At 36.8% G+C, this 24,506-nt stretch overlaps 1 protein-coding gene across 1 annotated transcript; it reads right to left on the reverse strand.

The window, feature by feature from the left end:
- Nucleotides 1–2,705: 2,705 nt before the first annotated feature.
- On the reverse strand, nucleotides 2,706–18,931 carry LOC127939078 (semaphorin-4F-like). Its single transcript, XM_052536083.1, has 13 exons — nucleotides 18,767–18,931; nucleotides 11,827–11,886; nucleotides 10,528–10,626; nucleotides 10,135–10,246; nucleotides 8,923–9,042; nucleotides 8,675–8,829; nucleotides 8,271–8,452; nucleotides 7,989–8,130; nucleotides 7,334–7,556; nucleotides 7,132–7,241; nucleotides 6,821–6,963; nucleotides 6,663–6,718; nucleotides 2,706–6,064 (listed from the first exon to the last, which is right to left on the reverse strand). Exons 1-13 carry the CDS (start codon nucleotides 18,833–18,835, stop codon nucleotides 5,295–5,297), a joined length of 2,241 nt encoding a protein of 746 aa, XP_052392043.1. The 5' UTR covers nucleotides 18,836–18,931; the 3' UTR covers nucleotides 2,706–5,294.
- Between the last annotated feature and the right edge of the window lie 5,575 nt (nucleotides 18,932–24,506).

Here is a 24,506-nt window from a genome sequence, read left to right on the forward strand (position 1 = left end):
TGCTTACTTAGGCATATATATATCAGTAGTGCCACATGATCATTTAGAAATGATTTTATATGCTGATTTAATATCAATGTCAGAAACATTTATGCAGCTTAATATTTTTTGAACCTCTGATACCTTTTTCAGGATTTTTTGATGAATAAAAGTTTAAAGAACAGAATTTATATTTAAAATACAAATCATATCTAACAATATAAGATTCTAACAATTTAGAGTTTAAAGTTTTTATTTATTTATAATAAAATATAAATTTCTTAAAAAAAGTGACCCCAAAGTTTTGAACAGTAAATATGTAAAAAAAAAAAAAAAAAAAAAATATATAATATATATATATATATATATATATATATATATATATATATATATATATATATATATATATATATAATTTATTTCTAAGAATAAATGCTGTTCTTTTAAACTTTGTATTCATCAAAGATATTGAATAATGTAATACAGTATCACAGGTTCCAAAAAATATTAAGAAGCACAACTTTTTTCTAATAGCCTAAATCAACATATAAGAATAATTTCTGAAGGATCATGGGAAACTGAAGACTAGAGTAATGATGCTGAAAATTCATTTTTGCATCACAGAAAAAAATTACATTTTAAAATATATTCACATAAAAAGAGCTGTTTTAGACTGTAATATTCCACAATATAATTTTTTTCCTTTAATATACTTTTAATCAAATAAATGAAACTTTGATGAACATATGAAAACCCATTAAAAATATTAAAAACCATACTGATCCCAAACTTCTGAACAGCAGTAATCAATTTCCAAAACAACAATGTTTTAGCTGTAGTGAATAGTGACCATTTTTACATCCAGTTTGTAAGCAAAACAAACAAAAAGCATGTCAGCATTTAAACTGTAAAGTGATATAGGTTCACGCACCCCTAGTATTTTGGGTTCACCCTCCAAGTATTTGAGTTTTTGATTGGGGTTTTTCTCAAAGCGAATTTGCAGTAACGTTACCTCTCCGGGATTCCGATCTTCTCCAGATTCGATCTGGGGTTCGTCTGTCGACGACAGTGTCATAACTAACGCAAATATAACACTTACATTAAAAAAATAAATAAATCGCAAAATTAAGCTGAAAAATGCCTCACACATATTCACTTCGATTCTACAAAGCAGTAGCTCATGTACATTCCTAACAAAATGAAGCGGGAAAATAACTACAGTATTATACACGCCACCTAGTATTATAAAAATAAACTCACCTTCCATTTTGCTGATCCCCTAATAAGGTTAATTGTTACGAAATACTTTGAATGTTTAGGAATCCTCCTTGTTTTCTCCAAGGGGCAAGGAACTCGACCGGAAGTTGAAGTCGGGTGGGGGCTGCCATCTTTTAGCAGAACTTCACTTGCGTTAGCATTCCCATTGACTCCCATTCATTTTGGCGTCACTTTGACAGCGAATAACTTTACATCTGAGGCGTTTAAAGACTCTGTTTGTCCATTATTTATTTCTAAAGATACACGACAATGTATAAAGGGCTCCATTACCTTCTATGTTACATTATGGCCCCTTATAAACAGTTTTTGTAAAAAATAGGCTAACGATTGCGTCATAACCACTCGGCTCTCTGTCGCATTACCGTACAGACAGGAGGAGAAGCTCGCAGGCAATTAACTTAATATGGCGTACTGGCGTTACATTTTAAAATACTATACAAAATAATTAATCAGAATACTTACTCCTGCTCACTCACGACAAAGAACTCCCCGCTCAAGCTCGCCGTCTCTGCAAGATTAACGATGGCAGTTTGCACACACAGCTACTCGAAGATTTACATCTGGCAGACAGGTTGCTGACGTCGTCAAGCTTCGTTTGAGTCTGCGCGTCAGAAACGGAAGTGCTAAAAAACGCTAAAACTGGGCTTCATTTGTCTCAATTGAGTTCCAATGGGGTCGCTGTGTCCATTTCTTTTACTGTCTATGGTTTTCTCCACTCTTCTGTTTCGGAGTGATTTGGTCCCGCCCCGTTATGGAATCCAGTTCAACATCTGAAAACAGTTAGTCAGCTGACAGCAAACCCAGCTCTGAAGAAAAGACCGAAAAACATCAATAGATCAGCACTGCTGGCCCTTTTGAAACGAGGCATTTTTAAAAATTCAGTATTAAATTAAACCAATATCCACAAACTATTATCGTCTCTCGGTTATAGTCTGAGACAGCATCTGTGTGCAGTCTGATGCCACTTAACATATTTTGTTCTCAGTCAAATGAGTTACAAGCATAGGCCTACTACAATTTAAATATCCAAGAAGATTATGACTGTACACCATTGAAATATCAGAGACAAATGACTTGAACATTACTACTTATACAGTATTTTTTTTTTTTTTTTTTTACAGAAAAAGCTAACAAATAATCTATATATTTTTTTTTACTTGAAATATTTTGGGATGTTTTAAATGACATAAACAGCAGGCTGTTAAAACAATAGCTTACTTACTATGTGTGTGTGTGTGTTAACATCCGCAATAGTTTTTAACTGTTTGAAATTTATTAAAAAACACTGTTTTGAGAGGTAGTTTTTATTTTATTCCAAAGGGCATCACAAGGCATTCACACATACAGCCATTCACACAAACACCTTCAATAAATGTTCGAAACACAAATGTCAATTTATCTTCATCATATATAAATTATAAAAATAGAAACTTAGAATACAACATATCTGTACATTAATGAACATATGTCTTTATTCGGAATAAACAACAAAGAGCATGTAACACTAAATGATCAGTTATTTTCAATAATATTAACATAAAACCATGTGGACAAGTTAAACTACAGCAGATTTACTATTGTACATTGAGAGGGTTGAAGGTTTATTTGAAACTATCACATAACTATCACCTCAAAAGAAGATCAGGATTTTTAAACGAGGATTTTACGGGGTTGAATGTACCTGTTGTCATTATTTTATTGAGTGCTGATGAAGATTTAGAAGACAAGATATATTGTACATAATCCCGATTGTTACTGTCACTTTGACATTATGTTACAAATATATATATATATAAAAATACAAAATAAATAAATGGAGAATGTAAGTAGATCCAAGTTATTCTAATGGAATATGGCAGGAAATGGCATTTAAATGTGATCCAACATTTAGGCTGGCAGAGGGACTGTTTGACACTCGTCTCCCACCCAGACCATGCCCAACAAGTGGTGAAACGAGAGAATAAAAATCTTTACTCTCATTTTCTTTTATATTCACAAATATTTACATACTTCTGAAACAGACATCATTGTGGCTACATAAATAGAACACTCTTTGGAGTGCTTTACGTTAACCTGTAGCCCCTGATCATCGTATTACAAATCTGTAGCTCTGTATTCATGGCTACTTTGTATCATGCACTTTACTGGGGATAAATATACCTTCAAATGAGCCACATTCGTTGTCCTTAAAGGGAAACTCAAAACAATCAATTATTATGTATCAATCCTTCACTCTTCATTTCCGTTTTGATGATTTCCTTGTAGTTTCAATAGGCATTCATGCTAAACAATATAAAGCGACGTCCATCATCTTGGGGTCCTTTGTCTGTGCAGATTATTATGAAGAGAACATGCTACATCTGGTCCCTGTACGGATGACAGTGGTTTGACTGCTTCTCGTGACACCACAAAACACTGGCAGCCCCATTCCAGAGAAGAACAAGTCCCTTGCTCTGAATGTGACTGATTGACTTTGCAGTGGTCAAGTAAAGTCCCATTTTCACTATCTACTATCAGTTCAGACGTCTGACATACAGGAGAAGACTGCTAAATAGTTAATAATTTTCTCTCTTCACTCAGACTGGGGTACTATAGTCCCGGATCGAATCATGTCCATAAGGCCCATTGGCACACTCTTTGGTGGTCCATGTCAACAGGGGCTTTCGCACCGCGTAGTTCTAGGAACTAGTCTGCAAGGTGGTCTCTTGAGAACCAGGTTCTTGCTCTGGCTGTTTTCCTGCTTGCATTCACACCGCCTGGAACTTTGAAGCAGCCGACAGCGGCATCTTTATTCAATACATTTACAAACATCAAGAACCGGTGAATGGAGAATGCCATGATTGGAGCTGTTTTTGTTTTGTTTTTTGATAATGGAGATGGACTGTAAATGCACAATTTACATGACTGAAAGAGCAAAAAGTTGGACTAAGAGACGAAATTTCCTATGACAACTTGCAGTGTTACATATTGAGGCTGAGATAAGAACAAAACAACAGACAACAGGTAAATGCTGTTATTGCTGTTTTCCATGTTCATGGATTAAGTATTTTTACATGGCTTTTTAATGTAGCCGATAAGCATACACTCACGTCAATGGTAGTAGAACTGTTTTAGACCCTATTCTGAAGTAGGAGCTAACTGAGCTCCTAGAACTAAAACCGTTCCTAGTTCCTGTGGTGCAAACACGCCAAAAAGCGGGTACATCTGCCAATAGTTCTAGGAGCTATGAAAGGTGTCTCCAGTGCGAAAGCCCCTATTCATTCTTTTACATCAAGGGGTCCAGGGAGCCAGCTCATACTATATGCTCTGAGGGCCGCTTTATGTTCCTTTCTCTTGCAGGGCGCCACAATCCAGCCCTACCATAGGCCACAGTACCTTCATTAGCAGTACGCAAACTGCTTTACATGTAAGGCAAAAATCACATTTCAGGTCTCTTTATCATTCATTCATTATTTGCTGCTGTGAAGCATCAATCACAGAGGGGTTTCTTGCTTGAAAGCCCTTTTTGGTGACAAATCAAATTATTTTATTTCAGTAATCAGCCCAGAATTAGCAGATTCTTCCTGGCTTTGTGCTGCTCTGGGTTGCGGAGGGGTCATATGCCTCTGAAAGACCTTTTTGGACTTTGAATCCTCAAAGAGGAAACAGACCGAGCAACTAAGATCTACACACACACAGATGCACAGACTGTGTATTTCCATGTGGGTGCGCATGGCTTTGAGGATGGTACACAAAAGTGCCTATTCGTCTAAAAAAATACATGCAGAAACAGTAGGATAGACACAGATCTACACAGCATGTTATGTACACAGGGATGAATGGACTGGACAGTGACTTAAAGGAGTAGTAGAGGAGCCTCCAACAAATGCAGTTTATTGGTTTGTGTGTTTCTTTGTGCGACTGCGCATGTCAATCGTTTATTTGGAATGTGTATCAGTTTTTTTGATTGTCTGCTTTCCTCTTCTCCTCCAGCCCTCCATCTGTGTTTGCGAGCCTTTCACAGAGTGTAGTCGCAAAAATCACGTTTGTGCTGGTGTTTAGATAGAGCTTTCTTCACACTTTGCCAGAGGTGCTCCTCTTGGACAAGGAATCTTAGAAAACTCCTCCTCCATCTTACATAGGGCCTCCCCCAATCCCTCCTCATCCCCATCTGATCCCGCCCTTTCTGTACCATCCAGCTCCTCCGCTAGGTTCACAGCTGATTCCTGCAGTTTCAGTCCACTGGAGTTAGAATAAATATGCCTGCTGTTGTTCCCAGCCGGGTGCATATTGTGTCCATGACCATTCAGTGTCCCGTTCCTTTTCTCGGTTAATGGAACCGCCTCTGATATGAAACTGGCGCTGCTTGGAGACTGTGGTGTGTCTGTAGAAGGAAGCAAGTCCCGCCCCTTTTCCAACGTGGATGATGAGTTCCCGCCCCCTCTCATGCCACCTTGCCGTTTGTAAATTAGAAACAACAGGATGACACCCAATACAAAACCTACAACGAAAAAAATGATGTGTGAAGCCAGGAAGTGTCGGCCACCTGCAATGGCCACGTTCCCCTCCATGCTGGGGTTGTCAAGGGTCAGCTGGTACTCAGCTCTGCGGCAGGGTGGCTGATCTCTGCCTGCTTCATCACATAGACACACATAGGTGCCTAGGCTCTTCTCTGTGACCTGCACCTCCAGGTCATTGTTGTGGCGGCGGGTGTGACTATGTAAAGGATGGTCCCAGTGGCAGGGACGAGGAGACAGTTGCACACAAGAAAGCATGACACGCAGACCCTTTACGACACGCATTTCGATTACAGGCGGGGAGCAAAGACCTACAGTTACAGAGAAACAAATAGATTACAATTCATAGGTCACAATTAATTTTCATGTCTTTCCCGACACTATATGGCTGCATTTATTGAATTAAAAATGCAATGAAACATTAAAATTGTGAAATTGTATTATGATTTAAAATATATGTTTTCTATTGTAATAAATTGTAAAATTATGACAGCTTTATATATATATATATATATATATATATATATTTTTTTTTTTTTTTTTTTTTTTTTCTTCATCTATTCAAAGCCCTAAACAAAGCAAAATATTATAAAGTATTTTTAGAGACTTTAATTAAAAATGTATATGTACTTATTACAATGAATATCTAGTAGCAGCAAAGATGGCAATAGTGTGCATGATAACATCTGCATAAATATACAACACAAACTTAAAAAAAAATTAATAATATTATGAGTAATTTCTGATTTTAAACCTTTCAGTCTGCTCACATAATGCAATTGTAAGTATATTTACTATCAAGTTATTTCCAGTTCATTTCTAAACACAGAGATGAAATGAGTGTCTGTGGTGATCGACAGCATGCCACTGGTATGCAATATAGATATTAGGCACCACGGTCAGACTTACCTTCTTCTTTGTCGCATTGCCTGACCAAATCATCTGCTTCTACCAGTTCACCAGGCCTGAAAGATAAATGTAACTATGTGACGACAATGAACAAAGGAAGACTCAATCTGTGTGTTTTGATATGCTTTTGTGTATATTAGTGTTTGTGTGTGACTTACTTCAAAGCACAATTTCCCTCTTTATGCCTCCATACGCAGCCAAGACTTCGGGCACGTGCACACACCTCGCAGGTAGAGTACAGAGAACATCCCACTATGGGTAACTTCACCAGAGAGAGAGGAGTGCCCACCAGAGCCTCATCCTATACATCAGAGAGACAGAGAGGGTCAGTTTATCCATTCACTGGTCTCTAAATATTAGTAACATGATTTAGGAAGGAGGCCAAATGTATGAATTCAGATTTAACTCATTGTATTGTTTTATATCACTAATTATAATAATAATTAAATAGACCACATTAAGTCATTACTTTGTATAGCAATATGTTATTCACTGGCTCCTGTGCAGAAAACAGAGGGACTTCTTCAATAAGAGTTGCATTCGGACCAACTACAGCGACTTTGTGCAGCTCTCCATGATCTATCAACACATGCACATGTATATAAAACATACATGATGACCAAATGATTATTACATTATTATTTTTTAATTTTCTGTTTAATATCTCTTACCTGTTCCAAGGTGCAAAACAGTAGTCATGTGTTGCTTCAGGCCACTGGAGGCCATTGTTAAGGTAACGGCAAGTTTAGTGTATGTGATGCCATTTCTTATCATCAGGGGTGCTGCCACCACACTGTTCTCCATAAGCGGGTGATCACGCACGAATGTCAGCACTTTATCAGGTAGCTTCAGGGAGGACTCAAAGCCTTGCTCCATCAGAGCACTATTTAAACACTGAGAGTTATGAAAGAACAAAGGATCAATACAGATAATTAGTGAAACATGATGTTAACAACTCTTAAGTTTATTAGTTGGTTTCCTAGTAAACACATACTAATACTACTGTATATATTTAGATTGGTTAAATGTTTGTTTGTTTTTACAATCCAGTTACTTGGTTGAGCACGTTGGGTCATTTGGTGGGTTATTTTTTCAGTGTAAAGTAGTTTTTGACTAGTGCCCCGAATTAAATGAGGGGGATAAGTGGTCATCTGATGTACTCAAATCCAACAATTACAATCTCATTGGTGACGTGAGTGCCAATGACTTAAATAGTATTGCTCTGTTAGTGTCTGTATGTACTGTGAATAAAAAAAACATGAACTACATCTATTGTATAATATTAATTATATGGTACGGTATGGTGTTGAGTGGTCAGCTGTATACCTGTCCTGGTCTGGGTGTTGGTATAGGCTCTGGGTTTATCCAGGTCTCACAGGTCTTTTTCAATTCTTTAAAGGGTCCATTCATCACCTTGGTGATCTCCTCCAGACTGTACACACACACGGCTGACAGCTCCCCTCTTTCCCTACACATTACATATCAACACAACAGGACAAAAAAACAAAACAATGATCATGGAGGAATAAAACGCAAAGAAATTATTCTAAAGAAATGAATCCAGCACAGAAGGTCAAATCAGGTCAAAGAGGAAACAGAACAAAGTACCACTGTGAGGTGAATATGCCATAGAAGTGTGTGCTGCTGGGGTCTCCAGGCTGGTGCTGTACAGTGAACACATCAGTCAGAACGTTAAATCGCTGTCCACTTGCTCGATCTTCACACACCAGCTGGGCCTTCAGAAATGTCGTCCACCTCCTCTGCAAAGTCTTCATACCACCCACATCAGACTAAATAAAAGGAGAGAGAAACAAAAATAGCTCAGATATGATAGGAAATAACTGACAGATGGCAAAGAATAGAAGGACTTTGTGACTGAAGATATCGGAACTAAACTGAAACAGCTGACAGCAGAACTACTGTACAACATCCCTCTGAGACTTCTACCAATCCAAACCATAAAAAACTAGAGAGACTACACACACAAAAAAATGACCAGCTCTAGTTCCTACCTTGCAGACTCTGGCCACTCGGGGCACTTTGACCTTGGCGTAAAGGTCATATTCTTTAGCTACTTCAGTGAAGAAAAAGTAAATTTTGTCATCTTCACCAGTAGGATTGTTCTTGTTATCCTCTTGGATGAAGGCAGAACTGACAAACTCTGGATCTGAGTTCAGAAACAGGCAGAAGTCATGAAGAGTGTGGTTATAAGCAATCTAGGTGTAAATTGTCTGGATGAATGGATGGATGAGTGTCTTACCACTAAGCCAATTGATTGATTGTTCAGTGCGGATGCGTTCCTGCTCGATGCCTGTTGCCCTGGATATGTCATACATTGTGCCTAGAAAGTTACTTGTGGCAGCAGTGTAAAGGATCCCTCCTGAAAGAGAGAGAGAGAAATAAAAAATAATTTTTAATTTTTTTACCTTTTAAGTCATTTATTTGTTTTCAATGTGTTTTTTGTTAAAGCATTTTAAGAAGCAAATGTCCCCACAAGTATGGCACCCTGAAATCTCCTACACTTTGGAGGCCAGCCAATGGCCCGTAAGAAGTAAACATCTTAGGGTTATGTATGAGAAGTGGACAAGATGCTACATTATGGTGTTGATGCTATGGGAAAGATTATACCAATCTTAATTGGCTACAACAATCATATTATGTCACTGGCAATAAGTATTAGCTTCCCCGAAGGAAGACTGTAGTGAATCAGGCTATAGCCATGTTTACAATACAGATGCATACCAAGTAACTAAGAGCTCTGCTGCTTAGAGGCACAAAAAAATTCTGAAGCTAAATGCCCAATACGTACAGGGGCATACCTTAGCATTTAGGCTATGATTAGCTTTCCTCATGTGCAAAAGCAATATATATCTTCAACATGGCATTATTTAGGCTATGTCCACATTAAGCCAGAGCTTTACCTATTCAATCTATTTTTCCCCCCTCATCTCAAGAAATTTCTGCGTCCACACGAAACCACAAAACCAACACAAAACGATGTAGTATACATGCCAGACCAGTATGTGGTGCTGTAATTCTGCCACAGAAATACACTAAAAACTGAGAAGAAAACTTGGAATATGCAAATAAACCTTGCGTGCGGTATACAAATGAACATGGAACAATACATTTATTAATCTGTGTTAATGTTAGTTAATAATAAGACAATCGTTCAGTGTTTGTTCATGTTTTTGTTGTTGTTACGTGACGTAGCCGTATCTGACTAGGGTCGAGACGTGGGCTGATGATGTCATCGTTTCAGAAAATATATGGATTCGCTGTCCACACGAAAACGCAAGGGTGGCATTTTCAAATAAATCTACTCTGGGACCCAGTTTCTAAAAATATCGGTTTCACTCTCCCAAAATGCTGGATCTGTGTGGACAAACACCTATATGATACAAAATGTATGTGTATACAGCTAAACACGTCTCTGTGTGGATGGGGCCTTAGGTAAGCATGTGTTTCATACCTGCCATGACTGCTGTGTAATGCTGGCTGGGCTCAAAGGGACATTTCCCCTTCCCTGTCTCCATCTTCATGCTACCATCTTCAGTTTTCTCCAGAGAGAATGAAGAGATGTTCTAAATGAGGCAGAGAATGCAGATAAATATAATTTCTGTCTGTCTGTAAATATAAAGAAATGAACATAAATTAGACGAAGAAGAAAATATAATAGAGAGAGAGGAATACACGCTTACAGTCATACCACTGGAGGCAAACAGTCAATTAGTCTAAAGCTAACAGGTTTACTGAAATACTATACATAGTATAGCTGTCTTACTTTACACATTTCTTTTTAATCGTCCTACTTATTGTATAACAAGTCTTGAGTTGGTGTAGTTGTGGAAACACACAGACTTACAATAAATGCACACTGGGGATCAAAGGCAAAGGTCCCACAGGCATATATACGTGCATCATCCAGAAACTCCAGCAAGCGGACATAGTTCCTGCAATCGTCCTGTGAGGGGCAGCAAAGTAAAGCAAGACACACTGTAAGACTAATAAAATACACTAGTTTGTTTGGGAGAAATTTTCATTTAAAATATATTCAAATGTATAACACCTGACTTATGTGAATGTGTCTATTTCAAAACATTGCCGAAAACAACAAGAGAGAGAGATTTTCTACAGTGAGACCTCCCCTTTGGATCCTTCAAAGGGCACAGTTAATTGGTAATGACTGACATTTCACAATATAAGGCAAACAAGAGGTTTTCATTCACAAATGCATCCTATCTCAAATACCAGGCTCTAATCTTGATTAAAACCAGCTGACTTTACTTGAAAAGTTTCAGTTTCAGGGCTAGACAGACCATTAAGTACATCAATAAAGATTAATGAGAGCCCAGCCCGTATTGATTTAGAGTTTTCCATGTGTTTTAATCGGATGTGAATGTGTGAGAGGGAAAAGTGTTTGTTCAAATGACCAGTCGCGAGTCTCCAGGGTCAATTAGCTCACTCCTTCAGATCTTTTTTTGCTTCCTCTCCTCCTTCTATCATGACATACCTTTTGTTTGCCTAATCACACCCTTTCTGACCCTCCCCCATTAGGGCCTCAGCCCACTTGTCAATCACCCACAGACCCCACCCCCCATCAATGAAGCAATGAATACTAACCACAAATAAGTGAGCTCATTATCTCTCACACACACACTCGCCGCATGTGCCACTCTCAATTCAGAGAAGGACAGAGAGAATGACATGCACACAATACTAAATGTAAATATGCACTCAGTGTATATTTTTTTTATATTAAAAAGGTTTAAACATTAAGAAATACATTTTAGTTTAGAAAAACAGCATTACTCATCTTGGTAATCCCCCTGTTATTGGACACTTTTACTCACAGAATAAATTAACCATTGCTTTCTGTGAATAGTGTATTTCTACAGTGGTATCTGTAACTGAAATATTTAATTTTGCGATGGTACTGCATCCACGCTGCTGAGTGTCAGTGAAAGTGTGACTACTTGTCATATTGGTCCAGTGCTAATGGCACCCTTAAAAATATTCCTAAAAAAATAAACAAAAGTGGATTTTGGAAGTAGGAACTTTTCCAACCCTTTCACAAGGTTAATATCTTTTTATTTTTTATTTTTTTGCTTGCTAATGAGCTCTTTACATCCCCCCACATCAAACAGACACCATACAGTTTTACCTCTGTTTTTCCTTTAGCAACACAAGATTTCCTCTTTTCTTCTGGAACACTCCATTCAATCTACATAAATATTGAGAGAGAGAGAGAGAGAGAGAGATCAGTACTTCAGACTGTTCGCTGGTTGAAAAGAAACCATGTGAGCAGTGATTACGCAAAACAAAATGTATTAAAATGTATATTCAGTACCTGTAAAGGTTAACTACTTATTTAGGTATCAAATATATTAATACATTCAGCAACAAAATCTGAAAATAGCATTTGTGGCCATTTATATAACATTAAACAGCAGATTTTAAGGGATAGTTCTCATGAAAAATTATAATTTCCAAAAAAAAAAAAAATATTTTGAGTAAACATGTTCAAAATTCAATATTTTTAATTGTCACATACATGGTTATATAGAGAATATGACCAGCAGTGAAATGTAAGTCAGGTCCGATCCATGGTCAGTGCAATTATTAAAGAATACAAATACAAGAAATTTCAAATTCCAGCATGTTCCTTAAACAAACCTATAACATGGCTTCAGGTGAGTATAGTGTAGTATTAAGTTAAATTATTTTATTATCATAAATATATTAAAATAACATAACTCTTATTTGAATTAAAATGCTAAAACATAAAAATATAAAACAACATACCCCCCCCCCCAAAAAAAAAATTGTATTTGAAAAACACTGTTTTAATGTGCAGTCACATTAGTGAAATGTGGGTACAATCTGGCAGTTAAAAAGGGACATTGACCAAGTATTCATTGTCAGGTGTACCAATAGACAGCTCACAAAGAAGTTACTTTCAAACAGAACAGCTTTTGATTTGTCAATGCAGCAAATTTGTGTGACCAGCTATAACCCATAGAGTAATCTAGAGTGTGGAGAAATCTTTCACACTCACAAAGAATTCCTAATGTCTGGGTGTCTGGACAGTGGTAAATGGGACCGCACCTATAGACCAATTATACACCAGATCCTAGTCACTGTGTGGCCATCAATATTCTGCCAAACAAGATACTGTCTTTCAGATTGTGTGTTTTCCTGCTCTTTGCACAAACCAAATATTATATAGCTGACAAAATATATAAACAGACATTAAAATATTGATGTAAGATTAAAGAGACAATAGAATGATATGTGATGTTTATAATTAGCTCAGTGCAAAAACTGGTTGTCTGAGAAAACAGTCAAATATACAGTTTATAAAGACAAATAAAATCATTATACAAAAACATTTGATCACAGAATGCCGTAACTGATCAATCATAATCAAGTATTCCTGAGGGATGTGCAAACATTTATATACTGAGATTCAACACCCTGGTATTTCCACATCTGTCATGGCACCCTGTGGTCTTTCTATTCACATAATCAAATAATTTCAAACCAAATCAATATTTCATGTCCATTTAAACCATTTATTTTGCAAATTATATCCCTTTAGGATGATACAATACCTAATTATATTCTTTAGTGAATTATTCAGTTTTTTATTTACTGACTGGTTGTCTGTAAAATATTCTTTACATTGAAATGGGGTTAAAATGATAAATATATGTTCTCAATGAGCTAAAAAAATATATATTTTACAGAGAAATTCTAACCCCAAAAAATCTAAAACACTTTGCCTTGGGACAAGACTGTACAGGAAACAAGTTATCAAGATATCAGTGCTATGATCTCACCACAGCAGCTCTCCTTAATCTTAATATCTAATATTACATGGCACTTCACAGAGTAATTTAGCTTCCAGACGATGAACAGTGCAGATGGAGGTGCTTTTGAAGCATGTCCTATGCTCTGTGTGTGCTTGAGGGTAAACGGACGTGAAGACACATTACATTGTGTGATAAATTTTGACTCTGATGAAAGGAGACAGTGTGATGTGGCGGCCGGGGGAAAGGGGAGGGGCGTTGGGAGGGGTTAATTTGGTTAGAGAGCTGCACTAGCAACCAGGGATGAGATCATCTACTTTAGCTTGATGAAAAGCAGTGTATTCAATCCTGTGCTGGCTGTTATGAAGACTGTATGTGAGTGTGTTGATGTGCAGTTTGAAAGTTGTTATTTGGCATTTGGTTATATGTGTAATAATTTAATTGATTTAATATTTTCACTTGATCTGATCAATCATTACGCTGCACCTACCATTTTGGCCGACAAAAAAACCAGACCGGAAAGTAAATTAATGTTGGTGGACTTGAACTTGAAAAATAGTGTGTATTTAAATCTTTCCGCATTTGAAACAAGGTACCTTCTGATGTTCATTCATGTTTATTTTATGCTATAACTAGTAAAGAGTAAAAAAATAACCGGTTCACGAGCCGCTTGAACTGAGGTACAGTGATCTGTCACAACATTTTAAAGAACCACAAAATGGTATTTATTGTTTGTGTTCTTAAAAAAATTACGAATTTTGAAAACTGCCATTGTTTTAAACCAAAAGTAACCTGCTCTGTCTTGTCTGTCAGCATGTTGTTAGTGTCTTTTTAGCGTTGCAATGTATTTTTCACAGCATGAGAACATAAAGTGTGGTGTGAAAGTGCAGTGGCTTGAAGAAAGAAGCAACAGCAACTAAAGGCGGGCGTACACGTTGTGAATTCGGATGGTCGGAAGATCGTACGTCCACGCACACATCACGAGTGAGTTTATATGAAAATCGTCCGGATGAGGTGATATAAGACACGATTTTACGACCTGCCAATTTCCGAAGCAATCGCACAAAGTTGATAGGCACGTTCGACTTGAAGCAGCACTGCACAGAAGGATCACTGTATGACATTAAAGTACCGCGAGAGTGAGAAGAGAGCACACAGATCCAATATATTCGAATTGCTTGGTTTTCGAATATATTGGATCTGTGTGCTCTCTTCTCACTCTCGCGGTACTTTGATGTCATACAGTGATCCTTCTGTGCAGCACTGCTTCAAGTTGAATGCGCCTAATATAACTGCTCTCCCTCTCTCATAACTGCATATAAAATATTGAAATGAGCCGTGACTGTTTTCTAGACATACAGGTTCTTTTTCAGCAAAAGGAAACCAGGAGTCACCCTAGTGTGTGTGTGTGTGTGTGTTCTTGTATATGGTTCATGGTGACACAAATATCTATAATGACATGGGTATTACAATGTAAACATGGTTTATGAGGACATTTCCTGTGCCCTCGTAAACCAAATGGCTTTAAAAAATACTATGGGATGATATTGCGGACATTATTCAAAAGGAACCGCAAATTGTATTTGCAATTGTTTTTTCAATTTGTGGACGCATAAAATGTGACATAATCCAAACGCAAATGCAAATCGCGCATTACCGTTTGCATTTTCGTTTGCATTTTCGTTTAAGCGAACGCACAGTGTGTGCCAAATTTAAAATGGAAATGCAAAGTCCGTTTGCAATTGTGTTTCCCATATCTTAAGAGCTGTGAGCCTGTCATATTTAAATAGCAATATTAATTACCACATTTGCCTTTTCACTCTCTCTGCCAAAACTCAAATGGAATCGCAATTCCTTTTGCATTTGAATTTTTAACGTCTACACGGAAACCTGTCAATCAAGTGAAAGGGGTGGGGCCATTTTATTGGGCGTGTTGGGAAGTGACGTCACTCACAGTCGATGGTAATAAATAATTATTAATTAATTAGTGTGGACTTTGTCATCTAAATACTTAATACTTAATAACCAATAAGGTTAAGGGTTTGTCTTAAAATTACTTAATCTTCTCTATCCTGTGAAGCTTTACTTTAAAAAGATGTTTCCTGATATTGACACTTTATGTTCTTTTTGTGGTGCTGAGCACGAATCCATTTCTCATCTCTTCTGGGAGTGCACATATACAAGTCTGTTCTGGAAAAATGTGCGTATCTTCGATCATACTAAAATGTATGTTTTACTATGGTAAATATGAGTTATCGATAGTGTTTATAATTAAACCACAGTAGCCACAAATGTACAGTTGTCTGAGACGTTATGAAATGTTCTTTAACATCATGAACCATAAAATGTACTCAGTGGTCTGCTATGGTTTATTTTCAAAATAGGTAAAGACAGGTCACAAGTTAACACGGTCACATTTCCTTGATTCAGCAGCTGCACGATGTGACGCCGAGAGTCCTGTCTTGATTCCAGAGATCATGAGCTGAGTCGGTGTAGCTCGGTGGTTAGTGACTCTCGCTCGCGGTGCGGCGCACCGTCTTTTAGCGCGTGTTCGAACCCGCGCCAACACAGATGTACTTTATTTTTTTGTTTATCCTACTTCAGCCGCAAAACAGGCGATCATACTAATAACTTGTAATCTTTACAAGAATATCTGAATCATGCAATGAGCAAGTCTGCGTTTATTAAACACTTAATATCGCGTCAGTTTGTGCTTTCAGAATCGCGGAGTCTGCTGCCGTCGTTCCAGCACATCTGCAGCAGAGACCTGAACCAGGAAATTGGTCACCAGGTAACACGGTAACCAGTTAAACCGTAACACCGGGAATATTAGGCAAATAGACTTGTGACAGTACAAAGTAGCTATGCTGATTTTGGACTTGCATCCTCGGTAGTTCAGACTTTGTGCATTTGACTCGGGAGGGTGATGTCTGCGAGAACGCAGGTCCGGTAATTCTGCAAATACAAATACAATTTGCAATTCCTTTCGAATAAAGTCCGGAATATAATTCCATAAATACTAAACAGTGTTTAATTGAAATCCGTGATGGATGTAGGTTTGTACAGCATAGAAAACCATTACGTCTATGGAGAGTCCCCGTAAACTACACATGCATGTGTGTGTGTGTGTGTGTATGTGAGAGAGAGAGAGAGAGAGAGAGAGAGAGAGAGAGAGAGAATGGGCTAGTTGCATATCTCCGTCACCTTGGATTTCCGGTCTTGCGAGTGTGTGCAAAGATTCTTCCGGCTGTGCTAAACGTCAGTGCAGAGAATCTGAGAAATCCAAATATTACCTTCTATATGTTTACGGGATTTATAATATCACTTCAAATGCAAATAAGATCACTGCTATTATTACTATAAATGTTAACTGAGCCAGTTCATTTGAAACGTATGTTTGGGTCCGGTGAATGAATTAAATACACTACTGTTCCCTACTGTTCACAAAATGAAAGTTGAACTCATGGTGTGTATACACAGCTACATAATGTATTTTTATCTTACCAATTATGTTAATGTACAAATTACTTATTTCTCGAAAAATTTTGTATTACATAGATTTTTTTAAATGAAATATTTACCTCGTGAGACGTGGGCTGCAAATTATCTATCAAATTATCAGTATCCATTTCTGAATTGTGCACATACATCAGTTTGTTTCTTCATTATTTTTACAACATATTTTATTATTTTACACAGTTAAGTAATACATGACTAATTTTAATATCTGTTTTATCTGATAATTAATGCAAAAGAATAACAATATGCATGTGCTGCTCATAGACAGATAATGATTTATGCTGCAGATCTTTCACAAAACAAATAAACATTGATAAAAACACACATGAATGCAAACAGCGATCTTTTAATTAATGCAAACCTACTATAATTACATTACGTTTAATTGTACAGTTAAAGTTATAAAATATGTTATCAAATAAAGTACATAAAACATGCTTTTATCAGAAATCTCTGTGTATCTCATTTGCCAGTGAGAAACATTGAGAAGAACATCAGAGAAGAAATCCTTGTGGACTGATTAACCTGACGCTGAGGCTGATCCACATAATCAACAGAAGAATAAAGCAATCTCATTGTATATTGATACATTTCCACACAGAGGTACTCAATAATGTAGGGAGGATGTTTCCCCATGTCTTTGATATACCACTATATATTAATTATATACATCTAGCCAAGTTTCGTATGTAACGTTTCCCTTACAGTAAATGCGAGCATCGCAAGACCGTAAGTAGGTATGCACACACTCGCATCGCTGAAGCACCGAGGCCATTAAAAAGCATGGTACGTGCTGCTAGAAACCTCATACAACGCTCATACAGTTTATCCTCCTGGTCAATAGTCCATATTAGCTGTGGCGCTGTTGTCTTCGTCTTTCTTCTTCTGTGGTTTTAGTTCGTGATTGGTCAACTTCAGGCTCGTTCAACCACACACGTGACGAATTCAAACCGATAGCTCACAAATTTTTTTGGACATGTTTTAAAATGATCTGGAGGTCTGGAAGTGCTCATAAGTAAATCTGCTCGACTCATAATTCCTCGCACATGATATGAGCCGTGGCCATACGAGCATACACGATTTCCACACGATCGAAAAAAATTGCATGCAAACTCGGACAACAGCAAAAATTGCACCATGTACGCCCGTCTTAAGGGTCTTTGCAAAGTGTCAGTTGACTTAATTAGCATAACCGGTAACACCTGACAATAAGCTTAACCCAAGCTAGAAACCAACTATGAGTTTTGAAGGATATAAATACAATCAACAAAAGTAAAAAAAAAAAAATAAAAAAAAAATAAATAAAAAAAAATATATATATATATATATATATATATATATATATATATATATATATATATATATATATATATATATATATATATATATATATATTAATATATTATATATATATATAATTAAAAATTAATTTTGTCTTTTGTTTTATATCATAGAATAAAATGTATAAATATCTTGTGCTTTGTGTTAACCACAGACCATATTTCAGAGATTTATCGAAAAAAGAATTGAAGAATCATTGACATCGGGACTATGAAACCAGAAATGAAAAATACATTTCTGGGTTTAGGAATCAATTCTCTAGATTAATAAATTCTATAATTCATTGCTAGTTATTTGTTAGTTCATAATACTATTAAAGCATAAACTATATTAACAAATGTAACCATAAAGTGTTACTACATGAATAATAAAGTTAAACCTTTAGGAAAATGTTTAACATTCACTGCAAGAAAAAAAAAAGAGAGAGCTCACCATCTTCCTCTTTGATAGATTAGCAGTATCCACAGCGATGACTGCATCCCGTGCACCAAGGTAGAGCATCCCAGACACACGGTCCAATAGGAAGGTGCTAAAGTTATTTACACCACTAAAATCAGTGGAACCAAGCCTAGTAATGTCTGCTGAGAAAAAGAAAGAAGCATGGATTAAATCTCATATATCTAAAGATTGATCCTAGCAATTGTCAATAAGTCATATATATATATATATATATATATATATATATATATATATATATATATATATATATAAACAGACAACTTTCTTTATTGCACCCAGACCTTTTAGGCTATTCTTACTAAAATAATAATAATTACTACACCCAATACCAATCTCACCTCTGGTCCTTGAGGTCCACTTTCCAGCAGACTTTATCTCCAACCTTGGTCATATTCATCTGCCAGTAATTTTCTCATAATCCTGAAGATCTTGATTAGCTTTGTTAAGGTGGGTTTGATTAGGGTTGGAGGAAAACTCTGCAGGAAAGCGGACATCGAGGGCCAGAGTTGAGAACCCCTGCCCTACCCTAACCTTCACACAAGCCTTGACATTAAACTGACTCATCAAACTACAGCAAAACATGATTCATGAACCTTTTAAGTAGTGAAGACCGCTTTCAATATTGTTACAAGTTGGTTTTACTTTATTTGTGTGGATAATTTCTTATAAGCATAGCCAGACATTTACATACACATATTCTGAAAGTCTGTTTAGCATTGGTGAGGATTAGTAATTCTGTTCAGATATGTATATTTGCATGTGGGTTGAGGCTCTGAAATCTGAATGCAGTTCAAGATGTGCTATATCTGATGCCCATGGCGAATTTAATTTAGCATCTGCACAACAGTGCATTTAATATGTTCCTCTTTATTTTAAATGTGAAACACTCATTTCCTCCATTACTGTCTGTGTATTTAAGAGATTAGAGAAATATATATATAGAAACAGCGAGAGAAGAAGGACGACAGAGAAGATTTGTGAAGAGGACGGATCACACTCATCTTGTAGTGTGTTATAAGAGTGTCAGAGTATCACAGTGACACTAAGAGCCATAAAAGTCTGATCTCTACAAGTTGTTCTTGCTATGAAACCAACAGATATGTTATGTAGTAAATGAATGCTCATTTTTAGAGAAGTTCAGAATGTTAATATCCTGTTCAGTGTCTGAACTCATGGGATGACATTAAACAGATATTCTCCTAGAATCTCCTTTGTTTGGACAAAATCAAATCAAATGATGAAATGAAGTGTACTTCAAAAAACATTTAGCTGTGTTCACATCAAAATGGAAGTATACTTTCCTAATGGGGACCAAAAATGTTCCCACAAGGTAAAAATGACTTATATTACTATACTTGTTGGAACATTTGGTCCCCACAATGCAGGGAATACCAGGTACACACATACACACACACACACACACACACACATATTTGCAATGAGCTTGCTAAGTGTGGATGAACAGTCTTTAATACATCAAGATAATCACCTCCTTCTAAAGCTTATATCTGACAGCTGCCAAGCCAAATGTGTCATGTTATAATTCCTCACTAATACTCTGTTAAAGACAAGGGTGCACAGACCGGACCTAAGATAAACTGCACACTTTACCTTCAACAAACAACACCTAACAAACACATACAGCACAAGTAGCCATTTTTAAATGAAATTCAACTGTAAAACCTTTTGTACAGCTAAAGATATTTTTGAGGCTGACACAAAATGCAAAAGAGCTCCTGTGTTATCCAGTGATGTCAGAAGAATGCCTCAGCAGTTTTCTTTGCAGTCACTAAACCTGCTTTTCAACATCAAAATCAGTTTTAGAACTCAATCTAATATACGAACTGTTCACACTCCTTCTCCATCCAACACTCTCTCAATCTGTGCATCACTTTCTGCCAACAACAAACCCCACCCCTCTTCCATCATTTCTAGCTGTCATTCCCAATGAGTGACACATAGAAGTTAAAAGTGAATGATGGAGGCTGTAGATGGAAACAGACAAAGACACTTGCTTTAGGCAAGGTCCTGCTAAATGTCCTCATGTCACTCTCCAATTCCTTTTTCCTCTAGGACCTTCCAGAAATGTTTCCCCCCACTCTGCTGTGCATACCGATGTGGTGTTGGGTCCTAGAGCTAGACCATCTGCCCTCGATCCCCCAAACCAAGCGCCAATCCCTTACAACTGTGTGTCTGACCACTCGTCCGTGAGGGAGTATTAGTGTGTGTGTGTGTGTGTGTGTGTGTGTGTGTGTGAGCTAGAGAGAGACTGAGTGTGACTGAGACAGACAACGAAGACACTTTTAGAGATGCTCAGCAGGAATTGATGCAAGAACAAATGTTCCAAATTCTCTTTCAGTCTTGCACACACACACAGGCAAGTTGAAACGGTAAAATACAGAGCAATGGATCTTGTCACTAAGGCTCCAGCGCCACACTGTCATAGGCTGATACAGCAGCCAAAGCCAACCTCCCGTCATTAATCATTCATTCAGTCTCGGCACATTAATCATGAATGACGAACGAGAGAGGGGGTAAAAGGGGGGAGATCAGGGCAGGAGTGAATTCGGTGTGCTGGTCTCTCCTCTTACCACTCTGTAAAATATTTTCTTTTTCCATTTCATGGCCAAACTCCCAAAAATCGTATTGCTTTCCATCATTCTCTTTCTCTGCCGCGTTGTATGGCCACACAGTGTGTTCAGTGGGCAGCATAAATGCTCTCTGATTGGCTCTGGCTGCTGAGGGATTTGGGGAATTGCTGTTTTAGAAGGAGAGGGGTTCACTGCTGCTGAATAATGTACACTAAAACTGAATCTGTCAATCACACAGAGAAAGACTGTGGAATAATATTCCAAAAAGTAGCTTACAGTGTTAATGTAAATAGAATTACCTATTGACAGGAATAACACAATAATAATTGAGGTTTTTGCGGTATTAGACATTTATTTAAAAACTTGTTAAAAATAGTGTTTGAAGCATGACATTTTTAAGCCAAAAAAATAAATAAAATGCAATTCTTTGTTCTTTTTCAAATCTCATAGTTTTAACTAAAAACACATCACATCCAGTTTGTAGACAAGGTCTAAACACATAAGTTAAAATATTTCAAAGCACCCAATGCTGAAATTTGAACCTGAAATTATAAATATATTATCAGAACTCCATGCAGCTCCTGTATTACTCTTCACTGAAAATGAATGACTTCTGGTGTGTGGTTTGTGCGAGGTAGTGAAAAGACAGCTTTACACTGTCTGTTAATGAATGTTTTTCTATGTGTCAATAAGGAAAACACCTGCATTGCTCATACACATTTAATTTTCCTGTAGCCTTTCAACCTTGACTCATCCAAAATGGCCATTCCTGCTGTGGTTTCCCCACTGGGAATTTTCAGAGGCTTATCTGCTGTGTCAGAAGTAACAGAGAGAATAAAATGCTGAAGCCATGATTTATGATTTATTCCCCATGATCGCTTCCTGGCTGAACTGATGAAGCAAATTCAGAGAGTCAAAGAGAAGAAAAAAGATGGATAGCAAAGAAAAGCAAGACTTCTTGCAAGACTAATGTAATAAATGTCACCTCATGCATTTCAAACACCATAAAAACTCTGGTGTGACTTATTACAAAGGTTGGCAACAGCAAACCAGACGTGGCTGTAAATGATGTCATTGTGGGTCATGGCTTGCTATATAATTATGATTCATGAATGACATTGTTTGATTATCCTTTAAAATACTGAGATGGTAAAAAGTAAGTAAAATGCACTATACACATTAATCTAAAATCACATTTACAGTGTACATTTAAAATTGAAATTGCTATTTAACACATGGCTTTGAAATAGAACAGATGCGCATCAATCAAACAGACATAAGAAGCACACGCCTGTCTCTTCTGGAAAAAAGCAAACGTGTCAAGTTATCCCGGGTAATGGAGAATATAAAAACAGTTTTGCTTTGAATTTGAGCTATAACATTAGTATAATTTCACAAGCGTCATTACAAAAGGCCTTGTATTTGGTTGCATCATTGATAATAATCAAGAAAAACATCTTACATTTCTTCAGACAACAATGATGCAACTAACACCTATGAGTCACGGGAAATACTTTGTAATAATTTACCCAAGTAACTGACAAACACATATTGTTATTTTCCTGAGGTTAAAAGGAAGATTAATTCCTACAGCTCATGTTTAAAAGTAATTCCGGAGTTGTATTCCATTTTCACTGGGTTCACGTGAGTGTGTGTGCTTCTCCTGCTTCTCTACGTAAAGGACTTTGAGTCTGATTGTTGTGGACGAGTTATTTGACAACAGTCTTGTAGTGGGCTGTGTATATGTTTGCTAATGTAGCTCACTATCAGTGCCTGTCACTTCATGTCAGATCACACTGTTATTTTCCACCTGTCAACAATTACAGAAAGTAAATCAATTGTACGGTTCACTGTTACCATTTACAGACGATTCTGAATGCGGTTACCGCAGAGACGCACAGAATTGTGACTAATTCAGCAGAATTTCATAGTCTTTATAATATTTTTTGATATACTGTTCAGTTAAAAAGTTTGGGATTGGTAACCGTTTTTTTTGTACTTAGGTTCTTACACTCACACAGGCTGCAGTTTGTTTAGAAATACAGTAATATGGTGAAATATTACAATGGCAAAGCTTAATTTTCAGTAGTCAGTGTTTATATGATCCTTTATAACATAATTTTGATATATTGATTTGGTGCTCAACAAACAAACAGTACAGTTACAGAACGCTAGTGTATCTCTACATCCTCTTCACGAAACTGGATTCTCCCTCTAATTAATGTGTATTCAAGATACGTTGATCAGTCTATTTAACCCAAGACACTGTTATTGCTAATGATATGCTATGCTAATAGACAAAAATACTCTAGAGAAAGATTTCCAAATGAGGTCTGACTTGACCACACACAAGGGTCTGTTTGACATAATCTGCAATGACAGGTGGCCTGGAGGGGAGAGTGTAAAAACATCAGGGTTAACTTGACTCGACTGCAGACAGGCTGAGGGTTTGGAGTGTGCTGAGAGTCTGTGAGTAACAATAAAATGTATCAGCTTCACTGAGTGGATTTCTCAGGCCCCTCATTAAACAAATAGAGGAAGTAAAATGCAAACACTCTCCTCAATCCTGAGAGTATGTGATTAATAGATGAACTCAAAAAATTGAACAGCTGTGTCAAGGAAAACACCAACCTTGAGCATCTTTAAGTTACACCTAGGGCTAGACAATATAGTAAAAAAAGTATCTGGTTGTACAAACGTAAGTGTTTAGAGATGTGTAGTAGTAAGTACTGATCTTACTTATGAAAATGAGGATGGATCACAAAACTAATCTAATATCATTTAATGTTAATGGTGAATGCATTCAAAATAATAGCACTGTTTTGCAATTTAAGGTCACTTTATTTTAAGGTCCAATTCTCACTATTAACAAACTATTAACTATGACTTTTTGCCTCATCTAAATTGCTGTTTATTAATAGTTAGTAAGGTAGTTGTTAAGTTTTGGTATAAGGGTAGGATTAAGGCTGTAGAATATCGTTATGCCATAATTAATATGTGCTTTATAAGTACAAAAAAAAAAAACATCTAATATGTTAATAATAGCATGAGTAACTAATTAATAGTGAGAATTAGTCCCTATACTAAATCCAATTTTATATCACAAAGGAAATCACTGGAAA

Source organism: Carassius gibelio, chromosome A2 (genome assembly GCF_023724105.1).
Source record: "Carassius gibelio isolate Cgi1373 ecotype wild population from Czech Republic chromosome A2, carGib1.2-hapl.c, whole genome shotgun sequence".
Taxonomy (NCBI): domain Eukaryota; kingdom Metazoa; phylum Chordata; class Actinopteri; order Cypriniformes; family Cyprinidae; genus Carassius; species Carassius gibelio.

Bases quoted from the DNA above. Each gene is read 5' to 3' on its own strand.
- LOC127939078 (XM_052536083.1), bottom strand. From the start codon at position 18,835: ATGCTCTACCTTGGTGCACGGGATGCAGTCATCGCTGTGGATACTGCT. The intron at 11,887-18,766 runs GTGAGCTCTCTC...ATATTTATGTAG, and splicing joins ATCTATCAAAGAGGAAGATG to ATTGAATGGAGTGTTCCAGA. The intron at 6,719-6,820 runs GTAAGTCACACA...TTTATCTTTCAG, and splicing joins GAGGGAAATTGTGCTTTGAA to GCCTGGTGAACTGGTAGAAG.